At 49.4% G+C, this 27,417-nt stretch overlaps 2 protein-coding genes across 4 annotated transcripts; one reads left to right on the forward strand and one right to left on the reverse strand.

Moving 5' to 3' along the window:
- Nucleotides 1-4,871: 4,871 nt before the first annotated feature.
- AVPR1B (arginine vasopressin receptor 1B) lies at nucleotides 4,872-10,413 on the reverse strand. The gene is made up of 2 exons (XM_082702596.1): nucleotides 9,434-10,413; nucleotides 4,872-5,784 (listed from the first exon to the last, which is right to left on the reverse strand). Exons 1-2 carry the CDS (start codon nucleotides 10,377-10,379, stop codon nucleotides 5,459-5,461), a joined length of 1,272 nt encoding a protein of 423 aa, XP_082558722.1. The 5' UTR covers nucleotides 10,380-10,413; the 3' UTR covers nucleotides 4,872-5,458.
- Nucleotides 10,049-25,733, forward strand: LOC309849731 (uncharacterized protein). Of its 3 annotated transcripts, none has more exons than XR_014303862.1 (4): nucleotides 10,049-10,139; nucleotides 15,834-15,897; nucleotides 21,081-21,237; nucleotides 25,072-25,733. XR_014303862.1 is itself a non-coding variant. In XM_082702597.1 (4 exons), the coding sequence occupies exons 1-4, from the start codon at nucleotides 10,093-10,095 to the stop codon at nucleotides 25,381-25,383; spliced, it is 330 nt and encodes a 109-aa protein (XP_082558723.1). In that variant the 5' UTR covers nucleotides 10,049-10,092; the 3' UTR covers nucleotides 25,384-25,733. The 3 variants fall into 3 exon arrangements, 1 of the variants encoding a protein (XP_082558723.1); XM_082702597.1 differs by lacking the exon at nucleotides 21,081-21,237 and having other exon boundaries at nucleotides 25,072-25,273; nucleotides 25,367-25,733; XR_014303863.1 differs by lacking the exon at nucleotides 15,834-15,897 and having other exon boundaries at nucleotides 10,056-10,139.
- The last annotated feature ends 1,684 nt before the right edge of the window (nucleotides 25,734-27,417 follow it).

A 27,417-nucleotide genomic window follows, 5' to 3' on the forward strand; every position in this document is an offset into this window, starting at 1 on the left:
CCTGTGCCCCCTTAAATTCCTATGTCGAAATCGTAACCCCCACGGTGGTGGCATTAAGGGTGAGGCCTCTGGGTGCGATTAGATGGGGAGGGTGGTGCTCTCCTGGATGGAATTAGTGCTTTTGTCAAAAAAAGACCCTGCAGAACTCCTTAGCTCCTTTTGCTTTGTGAGAATACAACCCACGTGACGGCTTCCACCCAGAAGACAGTCCTCACTCTGCCTCGCTGACACCCTGATTTTGGACTTCCAGCCTCCAAAGCTGAGAGAAAGAAAGTTCTGTTCTTTATAAGCCTCCCAGTTTGTGGCATTTTTTTTATGGTAACCGGAATGGACGAAGACATCTGCTTAGAGCGCTTTTCTTAGTGGGAAAAAGAATTTTTATTGATCACAGGGGCAGAATGAGGAAGAAACACCAACAACATCACCACCAGCAACACTGTCTTTGTATCTAGAACTGAAACTCCACTTCTTATTGATCTCTTTTTAAAAAAGAAAAAAAAAAAAGAGAGAATTTAAGGGTGTGCTGAAGAGGTTCAGATGAGTTATCATACACCCAAGGGAGGCTGGGCAGGCCCACCGCGGAGACAGGTCCCACACCATGAGAGGGGACAAATGAAATAGTGCAGGTAGAGGGCCTCCTTTCTGCAGGATTCTGGAAGGGCCCCGGAATCCAGAGAACCACACATTAAAAGAACACTTGAACATCTGGGTGGGTGAAGTCAAGGCACTTAGACCCAGCTGTGGGGACAGGTAAGAGCTTGTACCAAACATGTGACAGAAGGAAATGAACACAGAGCAATGAAAACAGACCTTATAAATGTTTGGGCAGATTGGGTATGGAATGTTGAGACCTGACATCATCAGCAAAAATATCCCAGAGAAGGGTGACTTCTGACCTCAGTTTAGAATGAAGGCTGAAAAGTCAATTGAAGGGAGAAGAGGCAGAAGGAAAGGGAGCAGGCCTGCCCAGCGCTGGCTCTACATAAATGCTCCAGGAACTGACCTGTCCTGAACCACAGGAGTCTGTGCCAGGGCCGCCTGGAGCGGGGAGCTGATGTCAGTGAACACAGAGATTTGAATGCCACTGACCATCTCATTAAGGTCTGTAAGGAACTCTGTTATGACTGGCTTCCAAGGTATGATACTTGTAGCAAATAAATATATCCTGGAGGTTAATTAGCCCCCGCCCCCATTGCTGGTCCATTCTCGGAGGGTCCTGTCTCTAACTAGGGTGGAACGTGCGACTGCCCAGTGACTAATGGAGATTGGTGCCCATCGATGGTGCAGATGATTTCTCAGATGCCCTGATAAGGGAAGAGGAGGGCTGATTTCCCGTCCTAAGGAGTTTGGGCCAACAAGCTGATGGCTGAGGCCAGCTAACAATGTGAAGTGACCCACAAGTTCATTACACCATGTTGCTGGAAAGACAGTGTCCTTTTTACCCCCGTGAACTTGGAAGGTCAGCTATGTAAATGTGTACGAACGGTCGCCTGTATGAGTAATCACCTTTTGAGGAGCTCAGTATGCAGCAAAACGAAGTCACTTTCTCCCATGTCATACACTAGCCATCGGGACATCCAAGAACGACCATACCGCCCCACTCTGGATTCCCCCGCAAGTGTGGACCGAATTAAAAATCTCTTCAACTTTATCTTACAAGATACAGAGAAACTGATCTGCTACCAGCAACGAGTGGTTGATGACATGCCAGTTATGAACTGGGACTCTCTAGTGGACCAGAATTAACATGACCTGTCATCAACGGAGTCTTGGTCTAACGGAGCTAGCATCCTAATGCCCACTACGACCACAGCCGAACTCCATGAGCGATGCTGTGCTCCTGGCCAACGAGACCCACTAGAGTGAGGAGGTGTTTTGTGCCCACCATCAGTGGGCTTTTTGCTCCTGGGATCAGGATGCATTTCTGGGCCCAGGGGGCTCTCAAAAGGCCTCCTACCCCAAGCCCCAGCCTCTAAACTGAGGACATTATAATAACTTCAGTTCCTCTGTGTTTTTGAGGTCCTGTTCGCTCTCTCAAACACTCATCTTTTCAGGCAACAGTCTCTACACTCAGTCCCTCCCCTTGACCTTGTTCTTCGTCCTTTCTTTTTGTTGTTGTTGTTTAGAAGATTTTATTTATTTATTTACTTATTTATTTAATAGAGAGAACATGCAAGGAGAGAGGTCAGTGGGAGAAGCAGAATCCCGGCTGAGCAGGGAGCCCGATGTCGGCCTCGATGTCAGACTCGATCCGGGGACTCCAGGATCATGCCCTGAGCCAAAGGCAGTCGCTTAACCAACTGAGTCACCCAGGCGCCCTTCTTTGTGCTTTCTTGACAAATACATCCTCCATGAGCTTGACAGAGAGAAGCATGTGTCCAGGTTATCTCCGGAAAACTGGGTGAAATGGAGGAGACAGAACTCCAGAACTTGTATGGAAAGGTAGCGGGTGTGAGAGCCTAGAGGCAGGCTTCCCTGTGGGTCCGGTCAGCTTCGGACACACTTTCAGCTCCATACTGCCACCTTGTGATCCACAGGGCAAATCCCAGGACACTCATGTTTTCCTCTTAAGTGGGTGAAGATCCCTCCCCAGCCCCTCAAACTCTCTTCCCCATCGCCACCCGACTCAAGGGGAGCAAATCTTATTTCAGCTTGAATATCCCGTTGTCCCTGCTCCTAGGAAACAAACACGCCCAGAAACATCCTGGTTATGGAGTTTCATGGGCCACTTGTAACCCCATCTCCAGATTCCTGACCCAGCAGTAAGCTACTGCAGCCTGGGCTGAGTCTAGAGCCCCTTGATAAACAAAAGATCCATTTACATACAAAACACAGACCTGGACATCCGGAAACTCACTGGCCTATAAAAAAAACCATTCTGAGAAACCTTCAATCAACCAATTCCCTCTTGCCATTCTCTGCCCTGACCACCCCTTACCCCCCTGCTCCCATGCAGGTTCTCTGGGACTGAGCACTGTACTCCAGAGTCCACAGGAAGGCATAAACACTTCATCAAAGTGCCCAGCCCAGAGACAGCATGGTTCCATCTCTCCCGGGGTTTGCTGTCAAAGTGAGACTAACCCCAGACGACAGAGACCCTCTTTCATGCTTCCCATAGGAGGTTACTCACCAGGAGCAATCTGGAGCCGGGCCGACATTATCTCCCCTATAGAGTGTTTTACGGTCTAGTGTCTTACACCCCACCCTCCCCTCCCCCGGAAAGGTAGGCATTGTTGTTTCTAGTTGATATGGAACCCGTGGCTCAGAGAGATTTGAGGACCTGCCCAAGATCATACAGATAGAAGAGGGACAAGAGCAGGACTCGAACCCAGGTCTTTGGAGTACAAAGGTGGTGTCCCTCCTACCTCCCAGTCATCATGATAAGCAACAGTTTACCCGGTACTGACTTGGGCACGAGGGACCGGACCTGTGGTGTGAAGAGGGGGGTGGCTTACACGTACAAGCAGGAGAAACTTCTGCTGCACTTGCTGGTGTGGGAGGCTCCTAAGCCCAGCTCCACCAGGACAGTTGGACAAGGAAGAAGAGGCTGGGTGTCAGGGACTGACATGGGCGACAGAATGTGGTGAAGAGAGACTGTGGGCCCTCACCTCTGCCTTGAGCCTTGGTCCCATTAGGTTTAGGTCCCATTAGGTCTAGGTCCCACTGCCCGGTTGTTTAGTACTGAAGGCTAGGGACACTTTGCTCATTTACAACACAGTTCAGGGTCTTTTTAAGGAAGCCGAAGGAAGCTTCTCAGAGCTGAGAGACCTCTTAAAGCTCAAAGTTACAGCCATTTCCTGCAGTTCCATAGGAATAGAGGGCAGTCGACCTGGTCGCTGGGGCTGTTCTCAGGAGCTTTTCATTGCATCAGCAGCCCTGTCTTCTAGCAGAGAGCTCCGGGGTCTACCAACCACTTTTACACCCACAGTCCTATTTGACCCCCATAACAGAGATGGAGGATTAATCAGCATTCTCCCCACGGTGGCCATCAGTGGTGGCAGAACCGAGACACGGTTCTCCTGACTTTCCATCTGATGCTCTTTCCATCACCAGGGCCATCTCTTAGATTAGAACTGAAATTTGGGAGGGGAAGTCACCCTGGGGTCTCAATCCCACTGGAGATAATGAGGAGGAACAGGGCAAAGCCCCAGAGTCCATGTGCTTGGCTGCCGCTCCTAGTTTCAACATCACAGAACTGAGAGCAAAAGCAGACAGCACAGCCACGGCAGGACCCACAGTCACCAGAATTGAGTCATTGTCATGAAAATGCAGCAATTCTTCTTCTAGATCCTGTTGGTTAGAAAAGGCTCTACTGTAGCCCCACGCCCAGTCTTGCCAAGTCATGACAGGGTAGAGATGGAAAAGATGAAGGCACATGATGATGCAAGTTGATCATCTCTGTCCTAACAGGTGAGAAGACAGAGGCCCAGAGAGGGAGGGGACTGCCCGGGGACACACAGGCACCTGAAGGCAGAGCTGAGTCTCAAACCCTGGGCTCCCGACTTCATCATGGCAGGCATGGCTCGCAGTAAAGCTGTGAAAAGCCTCAAGGAAATCCAGAGCATAGATCCAGCCAGACTTTCTGTAAGGATGTCTCCTCTGGGTGTCCCAGAGGAAGGTGCCTTGTGGGTCCGTTGGGGGAGGAAGGAGAGCCAATAAGCCATGCTGCCTCAGAGAAACTTTGTCCACTCTCTTACTGGGCTCATTTTTATCTTCTTTCCTCCCTCTCTCACCGGCTCTCTCCCAGCGTGCACCACCCCTGAGGGTCTGCTTTGCCCTGGCACCCATCCTATAAAGGTGAATGATGGGGGACAGGGAGAGAAACACTAGCATCCATGGATTTTTTTCTAGCTACAGGTGCTGCACTAAGCCCCCCATCCCCCTTCAGCAGACAGGCCGGCACAGCGGGCAAGGCTGGTGCACCTGCCGTACCCATCTTCCTCATTGGTTTCCTTCCTGAAAGAAGCCTCCCCGTAGAAAACAAACAAATCCAGGATCTGGGTAGAGAAATAGGACCCTTCTCCGCGGTTTTCACTTCTCCCCACTCCTGGTTGCACCAAGTGTGCTCTTCAGGGTAGGATGGGGACAAACGGTCAAGGCGGGAGACCAGCCAGAGTCCCTGCCCCCTGCTGGACCCCCCCTTGCCGTCCTAAGCCTGCCTGAGACCTGGGGCACCACATGGACCACATGGGTGGGTTCCCAGGCACGCTGTGAATGCTCAGGGTCAGGGAAGCAGAAGCTTTGACTCTCCCCGATTCCCAAGGTGTGAGACTGGGAGCAAACGAGCGTCCGCCCGCATACCAGAGGCACCAGTAACACCAAAGGTAGCGAAGCCATTCTGGCCCCCTGACCCTGCCTCAAAGTGGGCTCCCCCTAACTCCAACCCGGGCCCTCCTAGCTTTTACAGCCAGTGCTGACACAGGCAGAGATCCTCGCTAGCCCCGCGGGCGACGGTTCCCTAAAAGGCGATGGTCTCAGTGGAGGCTTTGCCATGCACCTGCACTGAGCCCTTCCGGGAGCCTTCGGACCCGGGGCCCCCACGGAGCCTGGGGCTGAGGATGAGGGTGGGCAGGCCGCTGGAGCAGGTTAGCAGCGTGGTGTGGCGGCCCGAGGGGCTGTCGCTGGAGAGCTGCGGGCAGGGCCGGGGCCGGGGTCTGCAGCAGGCCAGGCGGCGCAGGGGGCGTGGTCGCAGGTGGCTGTTGAAACCCATGTAGACCCAGGGGTTGCAACAGCTGCTCAGGTTGCCCAGGAGCATGGAGATGGTGAAGGCCACGTTGGTTGAATCTGCAGAAGGAGAAACACAAGAAGCCTGAGAATTACCAAGCTGGGTGGGACGTGGGACACATTCCAAGCCCCCACTGCGCAGAACTGAGCTCCCAGAGGGGAGAAAGGACTCCCTCGGGTTCGGGAAGCAGAAAGGAGCACAGCGGGACTTGGAGCTGGGACTCCGGCTCCAGACGCAGATGTCACTGGATCTCATCTGGGACCACAGGGTAAGGGTATGAGCTAAGGTTGCTCCAAGGTTGACTTTTGAGGTATACACAGAGTCAGGGACAGGACTAGTCCAAACAGGAGACGGTGTCATTGTTCCAAAACCCAGAAGTTGCCTCACTTAATGGAAAATAACTATGATTTTAGAGCAAGTTCAGGCCCCTTGGACCCACATTCTCATTTATGTTGAAGATATGGGTGCACACTGTCCAGCGCTGTTCATCCTGCCATTCAGGAGTAGGGCATGGGAGCCCTGACAGTGCCAGGCCTCTGCTGGGGGCCTGGGAGGGCAATCAACCCCATGGGCCCCTGTGCAGGTTCCACGGCCTCATCTCTGACTGCAGTGGATGGGCAGCTGCTAGGAACGGGGCCCCCAAGCATCCCGTTCCAGATGAATACTTGCTCGTATCCTCAGGGATTGTACCCAAGGAATGCCCTGTCCTGCAGGGAAAAACTCATTTCTCTCTTGGTCAGTCAAAATGGGAGCGTGCATGCTGATAAGATCTCTCCCAGACATGAAATTCGTTCTGATGACCACATGGAGCCCCACAGGCCAGTGGGACGGCTTCCGGGAGGGGCTCTGACCGCCTGCGGGTTGCCCTACGTCCTGACCGTGGCACAGGTTGCACACTGCGGAACCTTCTGCAGAGGCTATGGAATCACTGAAAGCAAGGTCAAAGCTCTACAGAATCTTAAAGGTTGTGGCACAGTCGTGAAGCCGACCGACCCCACCGACTCCAAGGCAGCCAACCTGCACTCTTGTGCAGTTTCAGCCAACAAACTCAAAGGCAAAACTCAACTGCCTACTCTGTAAAGCACGATGAGACCTTCAGAGACTCTGGTTCCTTGGGCACCTGGCCCATAGCTGTGTTCCGGGGTATGGCCCCAGCAAAGGGAAGGTGCCGGGTCAGGACGCTGGGGTGAAGACATAAAGCACAATGGTGAGAAGCTAAAGGTATCTGGGCCTGGACTGACCCATGTAGGGCAGAGAGTCAAGGGCAGCAGGGAGCACCTAGACGCGCAGGAGGGACCAACAATGAACGAGCCTCCTTCATTTTCCCTACATTGGGGCCTGCTCCCCGGCTTATAACACCAGAAGCTGCAGAAGATGTGGGAAGCTGCTTTGGCTAAGGGGGTGGTGTTCACCCTATCCCTGCCCTCTTTGAGGACAGGAACGGAGGGTTTCCATGAGTGCCTTCGCCTGGGAAACATCTGTTTGACTGGGCCCCCTCGGAGCCAGGCCCAGTGCAGGGGCTGGAAATGGGGCCCGAGCGCCAGGGTCTGCAGAGCGTCCACCACTCAGGCCTAGAGGGCAGACCCGGACTGACCCGGACTGCTTCCTGGCAGGACCTCAGCAGACAGTCGGGGGCAGAGCAAGGGCAAGCAGACGGGCTCCAACCAGAGACTCACAGACAGGAGGCCAGGAAGCCGGAATGCTTTGGAAAGGAACTGGGTGTCCTGGAAAGTATGTTTAAAGTAATGGCGGATCTCAGCCCAACTAGAAGGGCCTCAAAGGGTTTCCAGTTTCCAGAGAGAGCACGTTGCCTTGTAAGGTAACACACTGTTCCTGCCCTCCCTGCTCAGAGCAACTCTGGGTTAGTGGTTAAGTCACTAGGCAGGTGAGGTGTGTAGGGACGTACTGAGGGGCAAGCTCAGGGGTAGTGACATGGGGGGCAAGCAGGGAAGCCCACACCAACGGGGCTCCATCTTCTAGGAGGTTCTTCGATGAAGGGACAAATGACTCTCCACCGCACCCACACCCCCACTGCCATTGGCTAAGCTGAATTGTTGGAAGTCAAGCCAGGTCTTGGCTAATGCTCGGACCATAATGACCTCGGTTCAGGTCTTGGCACCATGTCTTACTAGCAGTGGCACTATGGACGAGTTATTTCACCTCCTTGAGTCTCAGGTTACTCAGACATAAAGCAGAGAAGGCCTCCGGTAAGCACCGAGGACCATGTGTTTGGCACTATTCTTCTTTCTTCTATTCTGTGCTTGACTAGAGCGGGGGTGGGTGGGTTTCCTCTGGTCAGTTAGAATCAATGCATTCATTGCTTAAAGAGTAATTTGAAAATAGCCTCCTGTCTGGAGGGATGTCCAAAAGAGGGAACAAATTGGGACCGTAGTGGTTGGTGTTGTTTTCACACTTCTCTTGCGGGCTTGTGTTCAATTCTTGAACAGTCTGGCCCTTATTTAGTCTCTCCAGAAAGACAAAGTATTTGTCTTGAGTGTGTCCTAAGATGAGCAAAATGAGATTAGAAACAAAAGCACACCGCAATGGGGATCCACTGGGAGCTGGTAGGAATTGGTAGCGTGGGTCTGCTGGTCAGCAAACTCTCAGGAAGCTTCCGGAAGAACCTGTGCTTATGACCTCTCTCGGGAGGGTTACATTTGCACCCATTATACATCCCGGGCCATGCACATGACTTGCACTGCATAGAACCCAGACACCCCCATTCACAAACACGCAGACGAGTTAACTTGCTCTTGTCCCCACATCCCACTCTTCTTAGGGGAGCAGGAAGGGACGTCTTTGAACACTGTCTTCAACATTTAAGCTGCCCACACACAGTCCTACCTCCCAGAGTACACACTCATCCTCAGAAAGCTGGACTGTCCTGCAGTGTCTAAAGCTCAGGAGGTTTCCCTCGACCTCATGCCAGAAAAATGACAGTAGCAAGGCCTCCTTTGTGCCCACCAGAACATGGTCTTCATGGAAGATCCCAGGATCCCATTTTGTTTTTCACGTAGGAAGAAGTCCTCGCTGCTCACCATGTCCAGATCCAGGATTATGAGCAGAGCAGGAGGTGAGGGAAAAAAGACACAAGGGGATAGCAGGCCTACTTTCAACTTTTCACTTTGCTACCCCATGGCTATGTCCTGGGGGGTCCTGTGTCCTGGGCAAGTCACCTTTCCCCTCTGAGCTTCTCTGCCCTTTAGCAAAATGAAAGGGTTGAACTTGAAATTTCAGGGTTGTCATGTGCCAACAGGATCATTAATTGGAAGCGGTTGCTGAGAAGGAGTTCAAAGTCATGCCCAGGCTCAGGAGGGGAGAGAGCTAAGAGACACAGCTCTCGGCCATGGTCGCCAATCGTCATCCCAGACAATTTGAAAATTTCAACCCGGTGATTCTATGATTCTAATATGCTCTTCTGTGAAACTGGAGGTACTTGGTTGGCCAAATCTGCCAACAGTCAGATTTTGCTAAGACCACGTAATATTTTTAAATGTTTAAATAGGTTCCCAAAATTTAAACTATGGAAATTTTACATAAAAGATATTCACAGACATCCGAGGGCTGGATGGGAGTTGTAGCCGCCCCTTTGCGCAGGGGACAGGCATCACCTTTGATAATTCCTTCCCTCATCTGTTCCCGGCCAGGCCCTGGGAAGCCGTTCTCCCTTCCCTGTTCTTTTCCACTCCCCCTCCCCCACCAACACACACTTGCCTTCATCAGGGGCATTCTTGTCCCACACGGACCACATCTGGACGCTGAAGAAGGGCGCCCAGCAGGCGATGTATGCCAGCACGATGACAAAAGTCATTTTCACGGTTTGGATCTTGGCCCTGGAGATGGTGTTGATGCTGCTGACTCGGGATGGCAGCCCCCGTGTGGCCACAGCTGGGCCAGAAGGTGAGGTCCTGTCCCACGTCCTCCAGCCCCTTCCTTCCACCTTCCGGGCCTGTGTCTTGACTTTGAGGTTCTTACAGATCTCACGATAGATGAGGCTGTAGCAGGCCGTGAGCATGGCCACGGGCAGGACAAAGATGGCCAGGGTGGTCCAGGTGATGTAGACGCGAGGCCCCCAAGGGACGTGGAAGTGTGCCCAGCAGTCCAGCACCCCGGTGCCCTGGATCACCTCTCGCAGAGAAAAGATGAAGACTTGAGGCAGGCTGAAGACGGCAGCCAGCAGCCAGGGGGCGGCGATGAGTGGGTAAGCGGACTGGCTGGGCTGCTGGAGGCTGCGCAGTGGGTGACAAACCGCCAGGTAGCGGTCCAGCGTCATGGCCAGCAGCATGTAGGTGGAGGCAAACATGCTGAGCACCTGCAGGTACTTGACGGCCCGGCAGAGGAGGTCGGGGCCCTGGAAGCGGTAGGTGATGTCCCACAGCAGCTGGGGCAGCACCTGGAAGAGCGCCACGCCCAGGTCGGTCAGGGCCAGGTGCAGAACAAACAGGTGCATGCGGGAGCGCTTGCGGCTTCGCTGTCCCAGGGTCAGCAGCACGGTCAGATTGCCCCCTGTCGCCAGCACCAGGATGGTGGCCAGGACTCCGATCTCCACCTTGGCCAGCTCCTCATCCCGGCCCAGCCAGGGTGTGGTGGCATTGGGGGCAGACAAGGTGCCCTGGGGAGTGGGGTTGGCAGCCCAGGCAGGCCCAGAATCCATGGTTGACTTTGCTGGGAGGGATGGGGAGGGGGAGAGAGAGGGGTGGACAGTGTGGGGGCAAGTGGAGGGGCTTGATGGGTGAAATGGAGTGGGAAGGGGAAGGTTTCCGTTGGCGAGAAAGCAGAAGGGGAATGACAGGGAGAAGGGGACAATAGGGAGAAATAGAGACAGGGAGGGAGAAAGAGATAAGGAAGGAGAAGATGTTGATCACACAATGGGGGGAAGCTTAGGAGCAAAGGGCAAGAGGGCTCAGGGAGGGAGACAGGCTGTCAGGAAATGAGGCTGTGTGCAGTGTGAGACTTGGGGAAGGGAAGGAGCTGCCACCGCTTCCCAATCTATCCCAAATTCACTTTCTCCCAACTTTTCTGGAAGCGGAAAGTAATGTCCCTAAGCCTGCTTGGAGGCTAGGTCGAGGCCAGCGGCGCCGCCCTCTGGACTGCAAGCCCCAGGGAAAACCGCGCCTGGTCAGGCACCCTGACCGGCGGAGAAGGGAGCGCAGCGGCTGGAGCCAAGCGGGTTTTATGCGCTTGCAGCGGGAGCCCCGCGGCCCCTCCGCGCTGGTTGGCTCCTGCAGAGGAGGGCGGAGTGAGGATCCCCGGCACTCAGCCCGCAGGAGGACCGAGAGGCTGGGAAGAGGGGCGGGGCTGGGGCGACAGAAGGGACAGCGAGGCAGCGACAGAGCGAGAGAAGCAGAAGACAAGCACTCACAGGCCTGCCAGACCCTCGGGCCTCAGAGACTTTGCTTGCACCCCGGAGCCCCTCGGACAGGTGCACAGGCAGCGAGGGGGGGGGGTCACTCCCGGAGGCGGGGCCCTAAGGCTGGCAGCGCTGTTAGAGGTGTCCCCTGACCCAGGCTTCCTGTTAGCTCACGAAGGGTCCAGAATCTGCAGGGGTGGATGGGTGGGCGAGTTGGCATCCCTAGACGGAGCCCTCAAGCCCTTGGCCGGAGGCCTGACCGCAGCCACTGGTGGGAAACTTGGAGCCATAAGGCAGAAAGTAAAAGGGAGGACGCGTGTGGAGAGGGAGCGCTGATGTGGATAGGACAGGGGCGCGGGGTGAAGGGGCTGGACCTGGAGGCCTGGGGCGCTGGGTGGGAGCAGCCAACGGAAGGAATTCCTGTGTGTGTCCCCAGAAGTCTTTTTTTTTTTTTTTAAGATTTTATTTATTTGAGAGACAGTGAGAGAGCATGAGCAAGGAGAAGGTCAGAGAGAGAAGCAGACTCCCCGTGGAGCCGGGAGCCCGATGCGGAATTCGATCCCAGGACTCCAGGATCATGACCTGAGCCAAAGGCAGAGAGGCTTTAACCCACTAAGCCACCCAGGAGCCCCTTTTTGCAATTTTTTTTTTAAATGCTACAACGAATATTCTTATGTATGCCTCCTTGTATCCATATATGAGAATTTTCTGGGGTGTACTTCCAGAAGTGTATGCTGGGCATTGGTAGTCTTGGGTCATTCAAAGTATGAATTTTCAATTAGGTGAGATATATCCTAACTTTTATCTCTAAATTCATTGTATTGATTTATTCTCCCACTGGCTACACACAGCTTTCCTGACAGACTCACAGTCAGACTTCTTCATTTTCACGAATCTGATTGGTATAAAACAGAATCTCATTTTGCTTTTATTTTTTCTCTGATTCCTGATTATTGGGGTGTCTTTCCATATATTTATTTGCAGTTTGGGTTTCCTCTTCTGTGAATTGTTCTTATTCTCTGCATCATTTTTGACCAGGATATTTTTCATACTTATGTGCAGGACATTTTACACATTCTGATATGAACTCTTATGTATTCTGATAAGTCACAGATATTTTCTTCTATTTGCCATTTATCTTTTAACTTTGTTTATGAGGTCATTTGTGACCCAGAAAATTTAGATTTTAATGTCATCAATACTTTCTTTAATCATTCCTGCTTTACTGGTTTGTGTTCCCTATCTTGAGAACAGAGACATGCCCTCTATATTTCTTTCTAACATGTTTAACATTTGTTTTTCATATTTAGGTCTTTAATCCACCAGGAACTTATTTTTGTGTATGTGTCGGGTAAAAACCCAACTTCATTTTTTCCCCCACATGGCAAAGCGATTTCTTCATTGATTGAGTTGTACATCATTTCTCAATTATTTCCTGTATAATAAATATATCGAGTTTGAAAATATGTGTGAGCTTATCTCTGGGATCTCTGTTCTGTGCCATTGGTTTATTTTTTATCCCTGCTCTAATATTTCTTTCTTTTATTACTAAGGCTTTATAATAAACCTTAATATATGATAAAAACAAGCCTTCCTCTTTTTCTTATTTTCAAAATTCTTTTCATGGTCTTAAAAGCTGTGAAATTGATATCAGTTTTTCTAGTTCCACAAAAAGTTCTGTTAAGCTTTTGGTTGGAAGTATTGAGTTTAGAGAATAATTTTGGGAGAATTCACGTTTTTTATTTTAATCAGATCTATTACTATGTCCTTCTGTAATGTTTCATAATTTTCTTCGTAGATGTCCCATCTTTTGATAGAGCTCTTTCTCTATACCTAACAGTTTCTGTTGCCATTATATACAGAGTTTTGTTTTATCACATTTTCTGATTAGTTATGGGAACAATACTGATATTTGTCTCTTGCTCTTATATTCAGCAGTTTTGTTACACACTTTTATAAGTAAATTATTTTGAATTATCTGTGCATTTAATATTGTCTGCAAACAATGATCATTCTTTGTCTTTTATTTCCAGTCCATTTCCTTTTCTTGTCTTATTGTGATGGCTAAGACTCTACTACAAAGTTGAAAAGCAGGCATCATTGATATTTCTGACTTTAATGAGACTGCTTTTAAAGTTTCACCATTAAGTATTGTGTTCATGGTAGTCTTCTTCACTTTTAATTTTTAAATATACTTATTTTTACACATACATACATATAAAGAGTCAAATAATTCTACAGTGGTTATGAAAAAAAGCAATCCCCCCAGAACTACTCTATTTTTTAACTCCTAGAGGTAGTAATTCTCTATTTTTAAAGATTTTTATTAAAAAATTTTTAACCATATACAAAAGTAGAGAGAATAGAGCTTCACAGGAGAACATAGTTGTTCCTCTTTCCTTTTTGCAATTGCTTGTCACTCCAATTTGTGGATTTACCAAACTCTAGGCATTGAATCCCCTTTGATGGGGATTTTTGTTGAATCCAGTTTTGCTATTACAAATAGTGCTTCAATAAATTGCCTTGTATATTTCCTTCTATACTTTGCCAGTATACCTTTGTTGTAGGCTTCTAGAAATGAGATTGCTGGGTTAAAGGCTATTTACATTAACAGTTTTCCTATATATTGTCAAATTCTATTCTCTAGGAGGTGGACCAGTTGCATTCTCACTAGGAATGTATGAGGGTACCCATTTCCCCATAGTGTTGCCAACACTGTGTTCTTAAATTTTGGATTTTTTGACAATCTGGTAAGATAAAAACAGTATTTCAGTATTTTGTGTGCCTTTTATTATGAGTGAAGTTGAGTGTCTTAATGTCAAGAGCAATGCTTTTGTTAAGATTTGTTTTATTTTAAAAAGGGAAAGACAGAGAGAGAGAGAGTGAGCATGGACAAGCAAGAGGGAAAGGACAGAGGGAGAAGGAGAGAAGCAGGCTCCCCACTGCCTCACAACTCTGAGATCACGACCTGTGCCAAAATCAAGAGTTAGATGCACCACTGACTGAGCCACCAAGGTGTCCCTGTCAAGAGCCATTCTTATTTCTTTTTCTAATGGTTATTGATATCTCTAGTGACTTTTTCTGTGATTGTTGATCTTTTTATTTTCTCTTTTGGAAACTTTATATACTTCGGTAATGAACCCTTGTCTGACATTCAAATTGCAAATATTTTTTCTTGTTTTGTCATTGGTTTTTTTTTACTTGATTAATGGTGTTTCTTGACAGAGGTCACCTTTTATTTTATGTTTTGTTTTGTTTTGCTTTATTAATTATTTTTATTAACATATAATGTTTTATTTGCCCCAGGGGTACAGGTCTGTGAATCGTCAGGCTTACACATTTCACAGCACTCACCATAGCACATAGCCTCCCCAATGTCCATCACCGAACCTCCCTCTCCCTTTCTCCCTCCCCCCAGCAACCCTCAGTTTATTTTGTGAGATTAAGAGTCTCTTATGGTTTGTCTCCCTCCCAATCCCATCTTGTAGAGGCCACCTTTTAAAACTCATCATTAGCTCTATTTGCTATCAACCTCCATATTTCTAAGTAACAAACATACATTGCAATTTTTTCAGTTTTGCTTTTTAAGCATTACCTTCTGGCCTTCTGTTTGGTAGGTGAGCATATAGTAATCTCTCAAAACAGACCTACCACCCACCTACATACTTCCTGTATCCTCATCTTCCCAATGTAGTAATGGGAACAGTGACTTATGGGTCCCCACTGGAAACTGACCTTGTATAAATTGAAAGTTGAATCTTTAGGGAATAATAAAGATTTGTAAAACCTTTCACCAAAAATATTTTAAAATTTGAAAAAGAGATGACTTCTCAAATAATTAAATCTAATCCTTTACAAAAGGATTTGCTTCCTAGGATTTAAATGGCAGTTTCTACATTACTGACTAGTAGACTAAGATGCAGAGAAATCAGAATCAAAATTGGTAGGTGCCACTTCAATTAAAGAAGAAAGAAATGTTCCATTTCCACACATTCAACTTAAACACAGTGTTTTCAGGAATAGAGCTATCATGAAAAATGAGCATTTTCTTTATATATTTAACTATATTTCTTCTCTTAATAATCTTCCATTTTGGCCAAAAGGGTGAACTCAAAATCCTTCCTGCATTATTACTAGCCAGCAAAGAGAGGAGTGTATGTCTCTCTTATGCCACACCATAACCTGGATGGAAGAAAGTGGATAAGGACATTTTTCTCTCACAACCTCTGGGTGCCTGGCCTGCAGAGGTCTCTTCTTGGTTGGGACTCAGAACACGTTGAGTTAATTGCTAGAGCTGGGATTTCTCAGAGAGGCCTGGTCCCTTCTTGTCCTACTCATCTTCCATCAGGCACTGGCATTTCTGCCTACCTGGGTAACCCTTGATTCACAGTCTCATAAATGTCTAGATGGAGGAAGCAGTCTGGGGAAGATGGGCCATTACTGGGACTAATGCATCTTTTACAACCGGGAACGGGCCTTGCTGTTGCCACTGTCTTCTGTTAAGTTGGTTTAACTCCAAGATTTATGGAAATCCAATGAGTAAAAGGGGCGGATGTAGAGGACAGGAGCGTAGACTAATCAGTGTTGATTTCAGGGACTCCCAGAAAGTCTCTATTTATTCCCCTTGCCGTAAAATAGCTGGTATAGTCACAGAATGTTGGTGTTGAAAGGGACTTATTCTTTTGGTTCAGACCAAGAGGCTGAGGAGCAATGGAAAGGACCTCAGGGACAATCAAGTTCCATTCTCTCATTTTCCAGAAGGAAGTTCAACCTGAAAACCAAAGACACAAATGAGGTTCTCAGCATCACATGGATATCGGAGGTGAGAGTCAGGACGCAAGCCCACCCATGTACGCTTTCCCCAGCACCCTTTCAGGGCAGTGGCTCTCCACTCCGGCCGTACGTGGGAATCTCCCGATCAAAGTGTAAATGCTCAGGGCTCATCCCAAAGATCTCATCCACTGCTGAGAGGCAAAAGATCCAGCAGCCCTGAAGCTGATAAGTCCAACTTGGTGTTTGGTGTATAATAGAAGCTCAATAAACTTTTGTCAAATGTGAATCACAATTTAATGGGCACAAATGAGTAAATGAAATATCCCTGCTGGTTAATGTTCCTTCATTTTTTTCAACTTTATTGCAGAAAATTTGAAATATTCCCAAGAGTAGAAAAAGGAGTATAAATGATGTGCATAGTATATAATCTGCCTTTTGACATTTTCTGGAGAGTAGACAGAAGGAGTGACTCTAATGCCACTAAGAATTCCAACAGCCCCACTAGGCCAGGCTCTGTGGGAACCTCTCAGACCACATCTCCCTGAACATGTGGCTGTGCAAAGTACAGGTGAGGACATCCAGTGTCCAGACATCCGGGTACCAAGAAACATAGCAGGCAGCTAAAAATGAGTGACCCTTCATAAGGTCTGGGTGTTCCCTTTGCCCGGCCCCAGGGCGGAGCACAGCTCCAAGTTAGTGCTGGACAGTGTCACTGGTGCTGGGATTAAGTCTCCAAGGCCTGCTTAGCTCTCTGGCATGGCTTCTTAGAACAGGAGATGACTCTATTACACTCAAATAACACCACTGTTGACTCCCTCTGTAGGACGGTTGAAACTTCTCTTATTTGTTATCATGAGTTCATGAGAAAATTTTAGCTTTTCTTTTAAGCTCATTGTAGCTATCAGATCTCATTAAGTGTTCTTGAAATTTAATAAAATGATGGCAATGTGGTAATGACTCCCAGAGAATCAAGTGCACAACATAGCCTCCTAGTTTCTAGGAAAGCTGGTCCCCCGCTGACTTAGTGGGCTTGAGTGTTTGAGGCTAGGAGCTGTGGAGAGAGTGGCCCTGGGGTGGGGACAGAAGTTAGGAGGGACACTGCTGCTGAGCCCGAGGTGGGGGATGGTGGGGGACAACTGTCAAGTGCCATTTTCTCCTCCAGGGATCCCCCTTCCCCACCCCCAGAGAAGTAGTGTCAAGATGAATCCTTAGGAAGGCCCGTGTACCTGCCCACCACCTGCTTCATCTTATATGCAAGGTGTGGGGCCAGGGCGGAGGTTGTTCTCAGGGCCCTCACAAGCCTGTTTCCAGAGATCTGCCCTCTTTTTCCCTTCCTTCTTGCCTCACCCTCCCTCTACATTCCCAGTGTACTAACGTCATACCCGGCAGCCCAGGGACCCCCACGGCTTTACTGCCCAGGTTGGGCTGGTGGATGGGTAGACAGTAGTACGCATTAGAGACACTCCTCTCCATTTATCTTCTCACTCATCAACACGTCCCTATTCTGTGCCCCACTGGTAGGTGGGCAATGGAGAGAGCTCGTTCATCTTTCCAACGTGTACAGGTAGGCAGCACGAAATGACCAAAGGGGTCTATTTCTCGCCCTCAATAATAGCATCCCCAGCTCTTACCATGGTTCTTGGCACATGGTGGGTTCTCCATAAACACTTGTTGGAAAGATGGATCAAGAAAGATCACTGGCTCTGAAGCTGGGAAACCCACTCTTCCCTCGTTAGCATCAGTAGTTCGGTGTGTCCGTGATGAGGTCCCCTCTTCACTCTGGCCTCAACTTCCTCTAATGTAAGCTGGGGTGGTTGGACTGGTTGAGCTCTCAGGTACCTACAGTGCCTCTTTTATGATTACCTGGTGGAACAACTCCTCCCTATCCTGACCCATGTTGAGCCATTAAAGCTAAATGCTACCCCTCTTGGGAGGTAGCTTATATTTGAAACAGGCCACCTGAGAAAGAGGACCTAACCCAAGAAATAGCTCTGATTCTGAACATTCAGAGTCAAGAGGGCTAAGAAATTCAAAGTCATGGGGTCAGATGAGCCTCAGTCCCAATCAGTGGCTGGTCTTGGCAGCTGACCCTCAGAGGACATCAGCATGTCACACGAGGGACGAGACCACAGGGTATTGTGGGAACGTGAGGTGATAGAGCTCATCCTGAAAGGCCATGCCTGTCTGTAAGACACCTCCCACCCTGGCTCTCACCCATATCCCCTGCCCAGGGTCAGACCTAAATTCACGCCTGGACTGAACATATTTTATTTTGGTCACCATGGAGGCCCAGCTGAAGACGTGCAATGAGCTCTGGGCCAGAACTCCACCATGAAGCCAGGCTTCCCGGGGTTGAGCAAGGGCTTCTGGACGTCACACAGTGTGTGGGCTCAGCATTCAGGCAACCTTCTCCAGACCCCGAGGAGCACATGCTTCAGCTGCTCGCAAACTAAGTACAGAAGCCCCGAGCAGATCTCTTGGCCTCTGAAGGCCCCTCAAATGACCCCATGTTTTCTGCTGCCTGATTTCCTATCCCACTGTTCCCTGTGCATGTAGCCACATGGTTTTCTGCCTTTTTAAAAAAAATTTTTTTATTATTTATTTGATAGACAGAGATCACAAGTAGGCAGAGAGGCAGGCAGAGAGAGAGGAGGAAGCAGGCTCCCCGCTGAGCAGAGAGCCTGATGCGGGGCTCAATCCCAGGACCCTGGGATCATGACCTGAGCTGAAGGCAGAGGCTTTAACCCACTAAGCCACCCAGGCACCCTGGTTTTCTGCTGATTAAGTCACATGAAATTTCTTAAGCCTGGCCTCTGACACTATTGTTCACGAAGTTTCTGCTTTCCCCAGGCTGGCCTCCCGTGGCTCTCCTGTCCACATGGCTGCCTTCATCCCCACGCCTTTGCTCTGATGCTCTCCTTACCTGAAGACGCTGTCTCCCTGCCCCCCGACTTATCCGAGCCCTACCAGCTTTCAAGGCTCCCCTCATCCCCAGCCGTGAACTGCAGAAAAGTCTCTTCTTTTCAGCCGAACCATGCAGGTTAACGGGTCTTGCCGGGAATTTGGTCCTGCTCGGTCGCCCATGCCTCCCCACCCAAGCAGTAAATGCAGCAGTAGCTGCAGAGAGCTGCTGATAGCTGTCTTGTGTGGCTTAACTAACTAAAGGCCACATGTCCCAGGCTTTCTGAGACATACTCAAATTCAAATGGTCTGCTTCTCAGATCACGCATCCTAATTTAGGATTCAGAGAACATAGGCTGTGTGCTAGCAGTGCAACTCAGTAAGTATACAGCAAGGGACACATTTGTATGCCCATGACCAATCTGGGCTGAGTGGCCTGGGTGTGGAATGGTAGGCTGGAGGCTCTGTTTGCTGGGGACCTTCACGGAGCGTTAATGGCTAGACCCACTGGGACTGATGGCTATTTGCAAGACTCAGACCCCGAGATGCTGGGGATTGATGACCTTTCCCAAGCTCCCAGACATTGTCCCCCATGGGAAGGAACTCCTCAAAGAAGGAAAGAGTGGCAGTCAATGCATGTGTATGAGCCTCTCGGAGCAGCACAGCAGAGTGAGCCCCAAAGCCAGCTGGGCAGGGATCCTCGGGAGATGAATATTTATGAAATCAAAGAGTAAGTTAAATGGAAGAGCCCTACCGCCAGACACGCTAGAAAACACAGAGCAGAGGCCACTCTGGCTGGGCACCTCGTGACAGATCCTAGCACTCAGGGGGTCACTCTGGAAGCCAAACAGGGAAGTGAACATGTCCACTTGGAGGCAGGAGTGACATCCTTGTCGTGCAACCGAGCATGTCAGTCCTGTGACAGGAGAGCCCAGGGTGGGGTGAGGCATGGAGGGGAGAAGGAGTAGGAAGGGTGGGAGCCACCAGGTGAGTATGGGGAACCCCAGAGAGGGAACCTCACCAGGTGGCCAGAAAGACTACAACTCAGAAGTGTAGGTGAGGAAGACGCCCCAAGAGGAGCAGAGATTTCAAGCCTGGGGTGACAGCAATTCTGCGGATGGCTGGTCTGAGCCAGAGAGGTATTTTTATTCCTGAGATACAGAACCTTGATTGGTTAAATGGAATCAGGGCCTGAGGCAGGGCCAGTACCTTTAATAACTCATCTTTGGCTGGTGATAAACAGAACAGATTATAGAGCCCCCAACACGTCCACGCCTTTTGGGGGATATGGGTACATATGCAAGAAAAAGTCAGTCGGTGAACACTTAGGAACAGAAGGGCCATTTCCTATCTGTTTAGGAAGTGCCTTGAGACTGAGTTTTTCCTCCCTCTTTTGGCCCTTTCCTTTTGGAGCTTCATGACAGACGTGCCTAAGGGTTGACTCTGGAATACGAGGATATGTCTTTATGCCGTTTTTTTTGTTTGTTTGTTTTTTGGGTTTTTTTTTTTTTTCCTAACTGCCCTTGCTTGAGTCATTGTGATGTCGTGGAAGGTAAGCAGGCAGTTTCTTTATCTATGCAATGGGGACACTTAATACCCCCTTGCAAGTTATTGTGAAGATTAAAGATTATGCGTGTGCGGTGCTTACCAGAGCGTAGTACATAGTAAGTCCTCAGTGAAAATGCCCAGTGCTGCTCTCTACAGTTCCTTCTGGCTCTGGCTTTCTTTTCTCTTTTTAAAAAGTGAACATTCGGATGGAAGATTAGGGCCTAAAATATATTTCCACAAACTATAGCTACTTTTGGAATTGTGCCGTGGAGGGACAAATGGTGACGGGGCAAGCGGAGACGGGAGGGACTGACAGCTGGAGGTCACAGAGGATACCATGTGTCTCCCAGGTGTCACCTCACTACACCACAGGGGTGCAGGGAAAGCCACGGAGATGCCCCCTCCTCCTCTTCCCTTCTCCGAATATTTTAAAAACTCACTTCAGCACGAGACTAATCAACACTCTACCAGATGCTGGGGAGAAGGAAATGGGGACAAATAATCCTTTTGAGGCGCCTGGGTGGCCCAGTTGGTTGAGCTGCCTTCCGGCTCAGGTCATGATCTCAGGGTCCTGGGATCGAGCCCCGCATCGGGCTCCCTGCTGAGTGGCTGCTCCCTCTGCCCTTCCTCTAGCTCGTGCTCTCTCTCTCTCTCTCTCTCTCTCTCTGTGTCTCATAAATAAGTATTTTAAGAAAGGAAATAAAATCTTTTCAGGGCAGATAAAGTGAATTAATTTCAGAACAACTCAACTCAACTTCTATCCATTACCTATGTCCTGACCAGATTTCCAAGAAAACAGTTCTCAGCTTGTAGTCCATAGACCTGCAGCACCACGACTGCTGCAGGTACCAGCCTGGAAATCCAAAGCAGCGTCCCGACTTCAGCCTGGTCTCATCCGCCGAGCGTCTCTGGAGACGAGAACCAGGTGGTCACATTTGAAGTAAGCTCCCCTCTGAAGTCTGAGAGTCACCAGGACCTTGGAAACACAGAGAAGTGTAGCTTATGTCTTAGGCAGCCTGCCACGCAGGTGGAAATGACCCCAAAGCAGGAAGGTAATATAATTACTGTGTGTTTTAGGAAGATGACTCGGGCAGCTGTGCCCAGGACAGCCTCGCGAGGGACGCTGGGAACAGGAGGTCATTCAGCGGTGTTGGCACTACGCCTGGCCGGAGGTAAGGGTAGGGACGCCGCACGGGAGGGACAGATGCCACATGGCAGTCCCCGTCATAGATGTGCTTTCTTTTATGGGAGGCTGTCACCAATTCCTTGTGGACGCTGGAAAGCTGTAGATGACAAACAAATAAAAATAGTCCAAAAATAGCGATTCCATTTACACTGGCAGAGGCCCCAAGCCCTGAAAAGAAGATGGATGGTCTGCCTTCTCCGAGTATAATCTAAAATAAACAACACTGAAGGTTCATGTGGATGTCGACGTTTAAAAAACTTCTTTCCAGATTCTACAGTTGAAGTTTTCGGGATACGTTCACCAGAGCTGTGCTTTCCTTATCTTTTTGGTTTCTGCGTTGTGGGGCCCTCAGTACGGGCTTAGCCTTTCTGGAAGGTTATCAGAACCAGCGAGTGAGGCAGGGCGGGTGGAAGGAAGTCAGGAGGTGCTTTGGGAGGGGTTGGGGGTGATGAGATTTGAGGCAGATTTGACATGGGATGATGAACTTGGGATAAAAGCAAGAAGGAAGGAAGTCCTTGTGGGAGGGAAGACTGACTGGGGAAAAGGAACTGCAGCTTCTGGATGGAGACGAATTGTTCTAGAATCTAAAAAATTGAGCTGGCTAAGAAATGGGAGCATCCCTCCAGAAGGGGGACAGGCTGTCTCTGACCTTGAGTTCCAATGCTGTCAGCATGGGTGCACAGCCTCTGAGACGTCAGAAAAATGTACCCCTTGACTCCGGGGAGAGGTCAGAAAGAGCCAGAGACCAACATGAAGCCAGAAGAGCAAACGAAAGTGGACACTCTTGGCCATCTTTAGACACTCATTTTGGACCATGCAGTGAGGCTGAGTTGGAGAGCCAAATAGACATCAGTATCTATCAGTATTTACCTATCTTATCAATATCTAAAAGGTCCTGTTAAGTTCTTTAAAAAAATTTTTTTAAAGATTTTATTTATTTATTTGAGAGCCAGAGAGAGCCAGAACATGAGCAGGGGGTGAGTGACAGAGAGAGAAGCCGACTCCGTGCTGAGCAGGGAGCCCACGCAGGGCTCAATCCCAGGATCCCAGGAACCAAGACCCAAGCTGAAGGCAGAAGCTTAACCGACTAAGCTCCCCACGTGAAGGGCCCTGTGAAGTCCTAACATGAAACACCATCAAAAATCTGCTTGGTTTTTGCTGCTTATTTTACTTTTTTAAGCCAGCACTTTCTAAAACATGTCATCGTGGGATGACATGAGGCCACACGAGGCCCAAGTTTCAACTTGACTGACTGACAGAATCTAGCCCCGCACGCTTACGGCAAAGTTGTAACCTTTCCAAAGGCTGTTATGTGGCTAACAAATGAATAGGTGTTCAGAAAGAAACTTTATCATGAAAAAAGTCGGCTGGAGGTGTTCTAGGTGTGGGGGGGCCTGAGCGGGGCTCTTCCTCTGTCTCTCCACTGCCGGAGTAAAACCTCCTTCTCCATCCGCCCCCTCTTTGGGCTGATTCTGGGCTCACCAAGCAACGTCCTGGTTATAAATTCCATTCCGGCAAATGGGTGTCTCGGAAGGCAGGTGTGAATATCCTGGTTACCGGCCAGCCGCGCTCCTTTGTTACTCAGTTGCAAATTGGCCTCCTGCACCCCTGCTTCTTGGGAGGTGTGAGTGGCCTGTATCCCCAGAGACCTGAGCTCCTGACCTTGGACAGCTACGGAGCGGGATATTGACGAGCGGAATCCTCACCGAAGGGCAGAGTCACCTGCCAGCCCCCAGCTCACCCCGCAGGGAGATGGGCCCGTCTGGGGTGACACCAGCCAGCCGCAGGGAGACGTGCCTGCCGGGGGTGTCACCTATCAGCCGCAGGTCTGCAGCTGGAGGCCAGGGCTTCTAAGTGTCCCTGGTTGCAGGAAGTCACTTGGGCGTTTCCTCCTGAGTTCTCACTGTCCCTGGGAGATACTACTGGCCTCCGACCCTGGGGAGTGCCCTGTGCTGTGCCCGACACAGAGAAACACCCTCTAAATGTCTGTGGGAAGGATTTCAAAAGGAAACATTTTGGCGGAAGTCAATGAAGCTGGGTGAATCCAGCGCCCCCCCAGCCCCCATCAGCGACGTCCCGGGGGACTCTTGCTCTGCTTGGGAAGCTGTATTTCTTGCTTCCACAAGGCCCTTTCCTCTCAGGCTCTACAAGTCGGCTCCTAGGCTGACGACAGCAGAGTGCGGGGCGAGGAGAATCGGGAATAGTGCTGGCTCCGGCTGGCGGCCGTCCAAAAGGAGTCTCTGAAGGGAAAGGGCAGTCTGGTCCCAGCAGACCTCTGGAAGCTTCCTGGTGACAAGAGCTGCTCTCCTTGGATCCCTGGATACCCAGGAGATGAAGAAAAGCCACACGGTGATCACGCAGCTCTCCTGTCAGTTCTCAGATGCCTGGTGAGAGCAGGGCACCCAGGGGCTCCTGCCGACTCAGAGGAGACAGGCAGGAGAGGCCCACGGCCAACAAGGACGCTCCTGGGGCTCAGCACTTCGTGTCATCTGGTGTCCTGCCAACACTGCGGGCAGTGAGTGGCTGGAGGGGATGCCAGACAACCGCTCCCCCCACCCCACATGGCCTCTGGGCACTGCTCTGCTCCTGGCCTCTGAGGCCTCAGAGGAGAACTCTGTGGGTAACCTCTTCCTTCCTTCTGTGATGCCTATGTCTGCCATAGCCAAAAAGATCGCTTTCGTGTTTTTCAGAAAGAATATTATGATAGTACCACCTGGTTGTAACATTATTTTCATGTTTCCACGTTTACTTCTTCTTTATGCAAACCCCTTTATGCAGACATCATGGGATAGGAATCTTTAAAAAAATAAGGACATTTCTCCCATAACTAGGATACCAATGACTTTCTCACAAAGCCATACCACCGTATCGTACCCAAGACAACGAGCAGTAAGTCCTTTGTTTCATCTAAGCCCCAGTCTACATCCCAGTTTCCCTGATGGTCCCACAAATGAGTCTGTGTGGTTGGTTTGTTGGCAGCAGAGCCTTTTCAACGTGTTCCCAGCGTCCTCGGGCTTCTGCCCAAATGTCTCAGAGACCAGCCCCAGCAAAGTAAGCCTGAGGAGGAAGGGCCAGGCCCCCTTGCCGGTTTTGGCCAGAGCAGATTTTATTATTAGGAACAAAAGGGGTTTTCTGTTAAGACAAAAAACAAAAAAAATTTTTTTGAAAATCATTTCCATGAGGTATCACTTCTCTTGTACATTCAAGGAGAATGCCTATTGCCATAATTGCCTTAAATCAAAGGGACATTGGACACCCCAGGGGTGGGATCGTGGGAACTCAGGATTGGGGCAGGGAGGTTTGGCAGAGTCAAACAGTTATAGAAGGAGAGAGATTTTATTCCCATTGGACATGAACCTGGACTCACAACGTGGAATTTTCCAGAACCTGGAATACATTGTGTCCACTTGGTCGTTTCTCCCCTAGGTACTCACACACCTAACACTGTCACTCTTTCCTATCCAGGTACCTAGATCCTGCTCTGTGCACCCCACCTCATTCTGGCTTATTCCTAGGGCAGACTGGCCTGTTTGGAGCCAATGAATTTTGAAACCTCCCCTGCTCAGGTCATACTTCTGCTTGCTCTAGGTGAACTCTAAAGCACATGACCTCAGAGGAATGGCCTTCCAGAATTTTCATCATTACAGTTTGGCGTTACCAGAACAAGAGGAGCACAGGCAGCTGCACCACAGCCCTGTCGGTAGCGAAGCAAGAGCCATTCTGTCCCAGAGGCAGCCTATGTGCAAGCAGAAGATGCTTTGTCACACGAGCCTGGGCAGCGCAAGCCCACGTAAGGAGAGGGGCGAGAAACACTAGGACCTTTTCAGGGAACCTTAATCATCATAGCTATCGAGAATAGCTTGAGCCCTTTCTCCTCTTCCAGGACAGGAGCCCAGATGAACCTGCCAAATGTGCTTTTGAGTTCTTGAAGTTATTCTCCAAATGAGGATATTTGTCTGTCTTGTCTGTCCTGCTCGACTGCAGAATCGTAATCTCCACGCAGAGGGGAGGGGATATACACAAATACCTGCAAGTGCATGTTTATCCACTAATATGTGAATCAGACACAAATAAACCTAGTTTGGGTAGAGGAAAACTAAGGAACATTTGAAAGGAGTCATCCTTGGAGTGCCTGGTGGCTCAGTGGGTTAAAGCCTCTGCCTTCAGCTCAGGTCATAATCCCAGAGTCCTGGGATCGAGCCCCGCATCGGGCTCTCCGCTCAGCATCCCTTCCCCTCTCTCTGCCTGCCTCTCTGCCTACTTGTGATCTCTTTCTGTCAAATAAATAAATAAAATCTTAAAAAAAAAAAAAAGCAGTCATCCTTTCCCACCACTAATATTTTTTAATTTTTCAGTTAAAGTCTTTTAATATCTTAGCTTACCTTTGAATCCAACTAATATTTATGGCTATCTACTAAGTACCAAGTTCCCCAGGGCACCTGAGTGGTGCAGTCGATGAGCATCCAACTCTTGGTTTCAGCTCAGATTGTGATCTCAGGGTGATGAGATCAAGCCCCACGGTGGGCTCCACACTCAGTGTGGAGTCTGCTTCAGTTTTTCTGTTCCTCTCCTTCTGCCTCTCTCTCTCTCTCTCGTGCTCTCTCTCCCTCTCTAAAATACATAAATAAATCTTTTTTTAAAACTACCTTAGTTACCTTTGAATATAAGAGATGCATGAACCAAAGCCCCCTCCCTAGGATGTTCGTGATTCAGTTGGTGACACAAACTTGCCCATCAGAAAGACGAAACCATGTAGGACAGTAGACACTCTCCCCTCCTTGCCTGTTCAACACGGTCCTGCCCGGTCACCATGTCCAGATCAAATCTTCCTCTCACACTAAGCATTCCTCTACTCAGCCAGCCTCTATGCAGGACCTACTGATGGTCAAGAACAGTATTGAAACCAGAGGTAGAGCAGTGAAGGAAACAGCTGTGCCTCCTAGTCTAGGACTTAAACCGATCTTGAAAAGTGACCTGTCACATAGGTAGGCACACTTGTTACTATCCCAGTGGTTAGCTCCCACAGGGTGACGATGCTATCATCCACCCTTCTGTCATCCCCTCACTAGTTAGAATTTGGTCACAGAATTTACTAAATAAAGTTTGAAAGGTTGGGTTGTACAGAATTCTCAGGAAACATGAAAAGCTATAAATCAATAGCAAAATCTTAACGCAGGGGAATTGCAAAACACTAAGAACTTCCACTCACCCTTTAAAACACAGCTCTGAAGTTACCTCCTCCTTGACGCCTTCCTTCACTTACTCAGGCGGACTTAATTCCTAATTTCTCTCCGAGTCCGTACTACTTGGTGAAGACCTCTATAGATAAAATTCAGCGTAGTAACCGTAAGTATAAGTTTACCTGGTCTCCCCTGAGACAAGCACCTGAGTGTGTTGGGGAAGGGGAAGGAGAGCCCATACCCTGTCCAGAGAGACCGCTCCTCCGTGTCTCGGCGGATGGAGGGAGCATAGAGGATACACGGCTCTGGCAGGCGTTTTCCTGACAGGATGACAGATGTGCAAATAAACATTTGCAAACTTCCCCCTCCACGTAAATATGTCACAGTCCTGCCGTCTCTCTTTCCTGAGAATATAAAGAAGAGGCGTTCTGAGGGGAGAGGAAGTGGGAGGTAAGCGGTCAAGTGTACCGAGTTTCAGCTACGCAAGATGAAGGAGACCTAGAGATCTACTGTACAGCGTTGAGATGAGAGTTAGCAAGACTGTGTTGGAGACCTCAACTTTGGCCAAGAGGGTAGGTCTTAGTGAAGTATAATATAATAAGAGTAATAACAATGATACTAATAAAGAGGGTGGGAGGGAACTTTTGGAGAAGATACACTTCATTGTATCTCAATGAAGTGGTTTAAAGAAGAAGGGGGGAGGGGGAGGGGGAGGAGCAGGAGAAGAAGAAGAAGAAGAAGAAGAAGAAGAAGA

This window comes from Mustela nivalis (genome assembly GCF_964662115.1).
Source record: "Mustela nivalis genome assembly, chromosome: 16".
Classification (NCBI taxonomy): domain Eukaryota; kingdom Metazoa; phylum Chordata; class Mammalia; order Carnivora; family Mustelidae; genus Mustela; species Mustela nivalis.

Bases quoted from the DNA above. Each gene is read 5' to 3' on its own strand.
- LOC309849731 (XM_082702597.1), top strand. From the start codon at position 10,093: ATGTCCCACAGCAGCTGGGGCAGCACCTGGAAGAGCGCCACGCCCAG. The intron at 10,140-15,833 runs GTCGGTCAGGGC...CTCATTTTCCAG, and splicing joins TGGAAGAGCGCCACGCCCAG to AAGGAAGTTCAACCTGAAAA. The intron at 15,898-25,071 runs GTGAGAGTCAGG...TGCTTGCTCTAG, and splicing joins GCATCACATGGATATCGGAG to GTGAACTCTAAAGCACATGA.
- AVPR1B (XM_082702596.1), bottom strand. From the start codon at position 10,379: ATGGATTCTGGGCCTGCCTGGGCTGCCAACCCCACTCCCCAGGGCACC. The intron at 5,785-9,433 runs GTGTGTTGGTGG...CTCCTTCTGCAG, and splicing joins TGCCCCTGATGAAGGCAAGT to ATTCAACCAACGTGGCCTTC.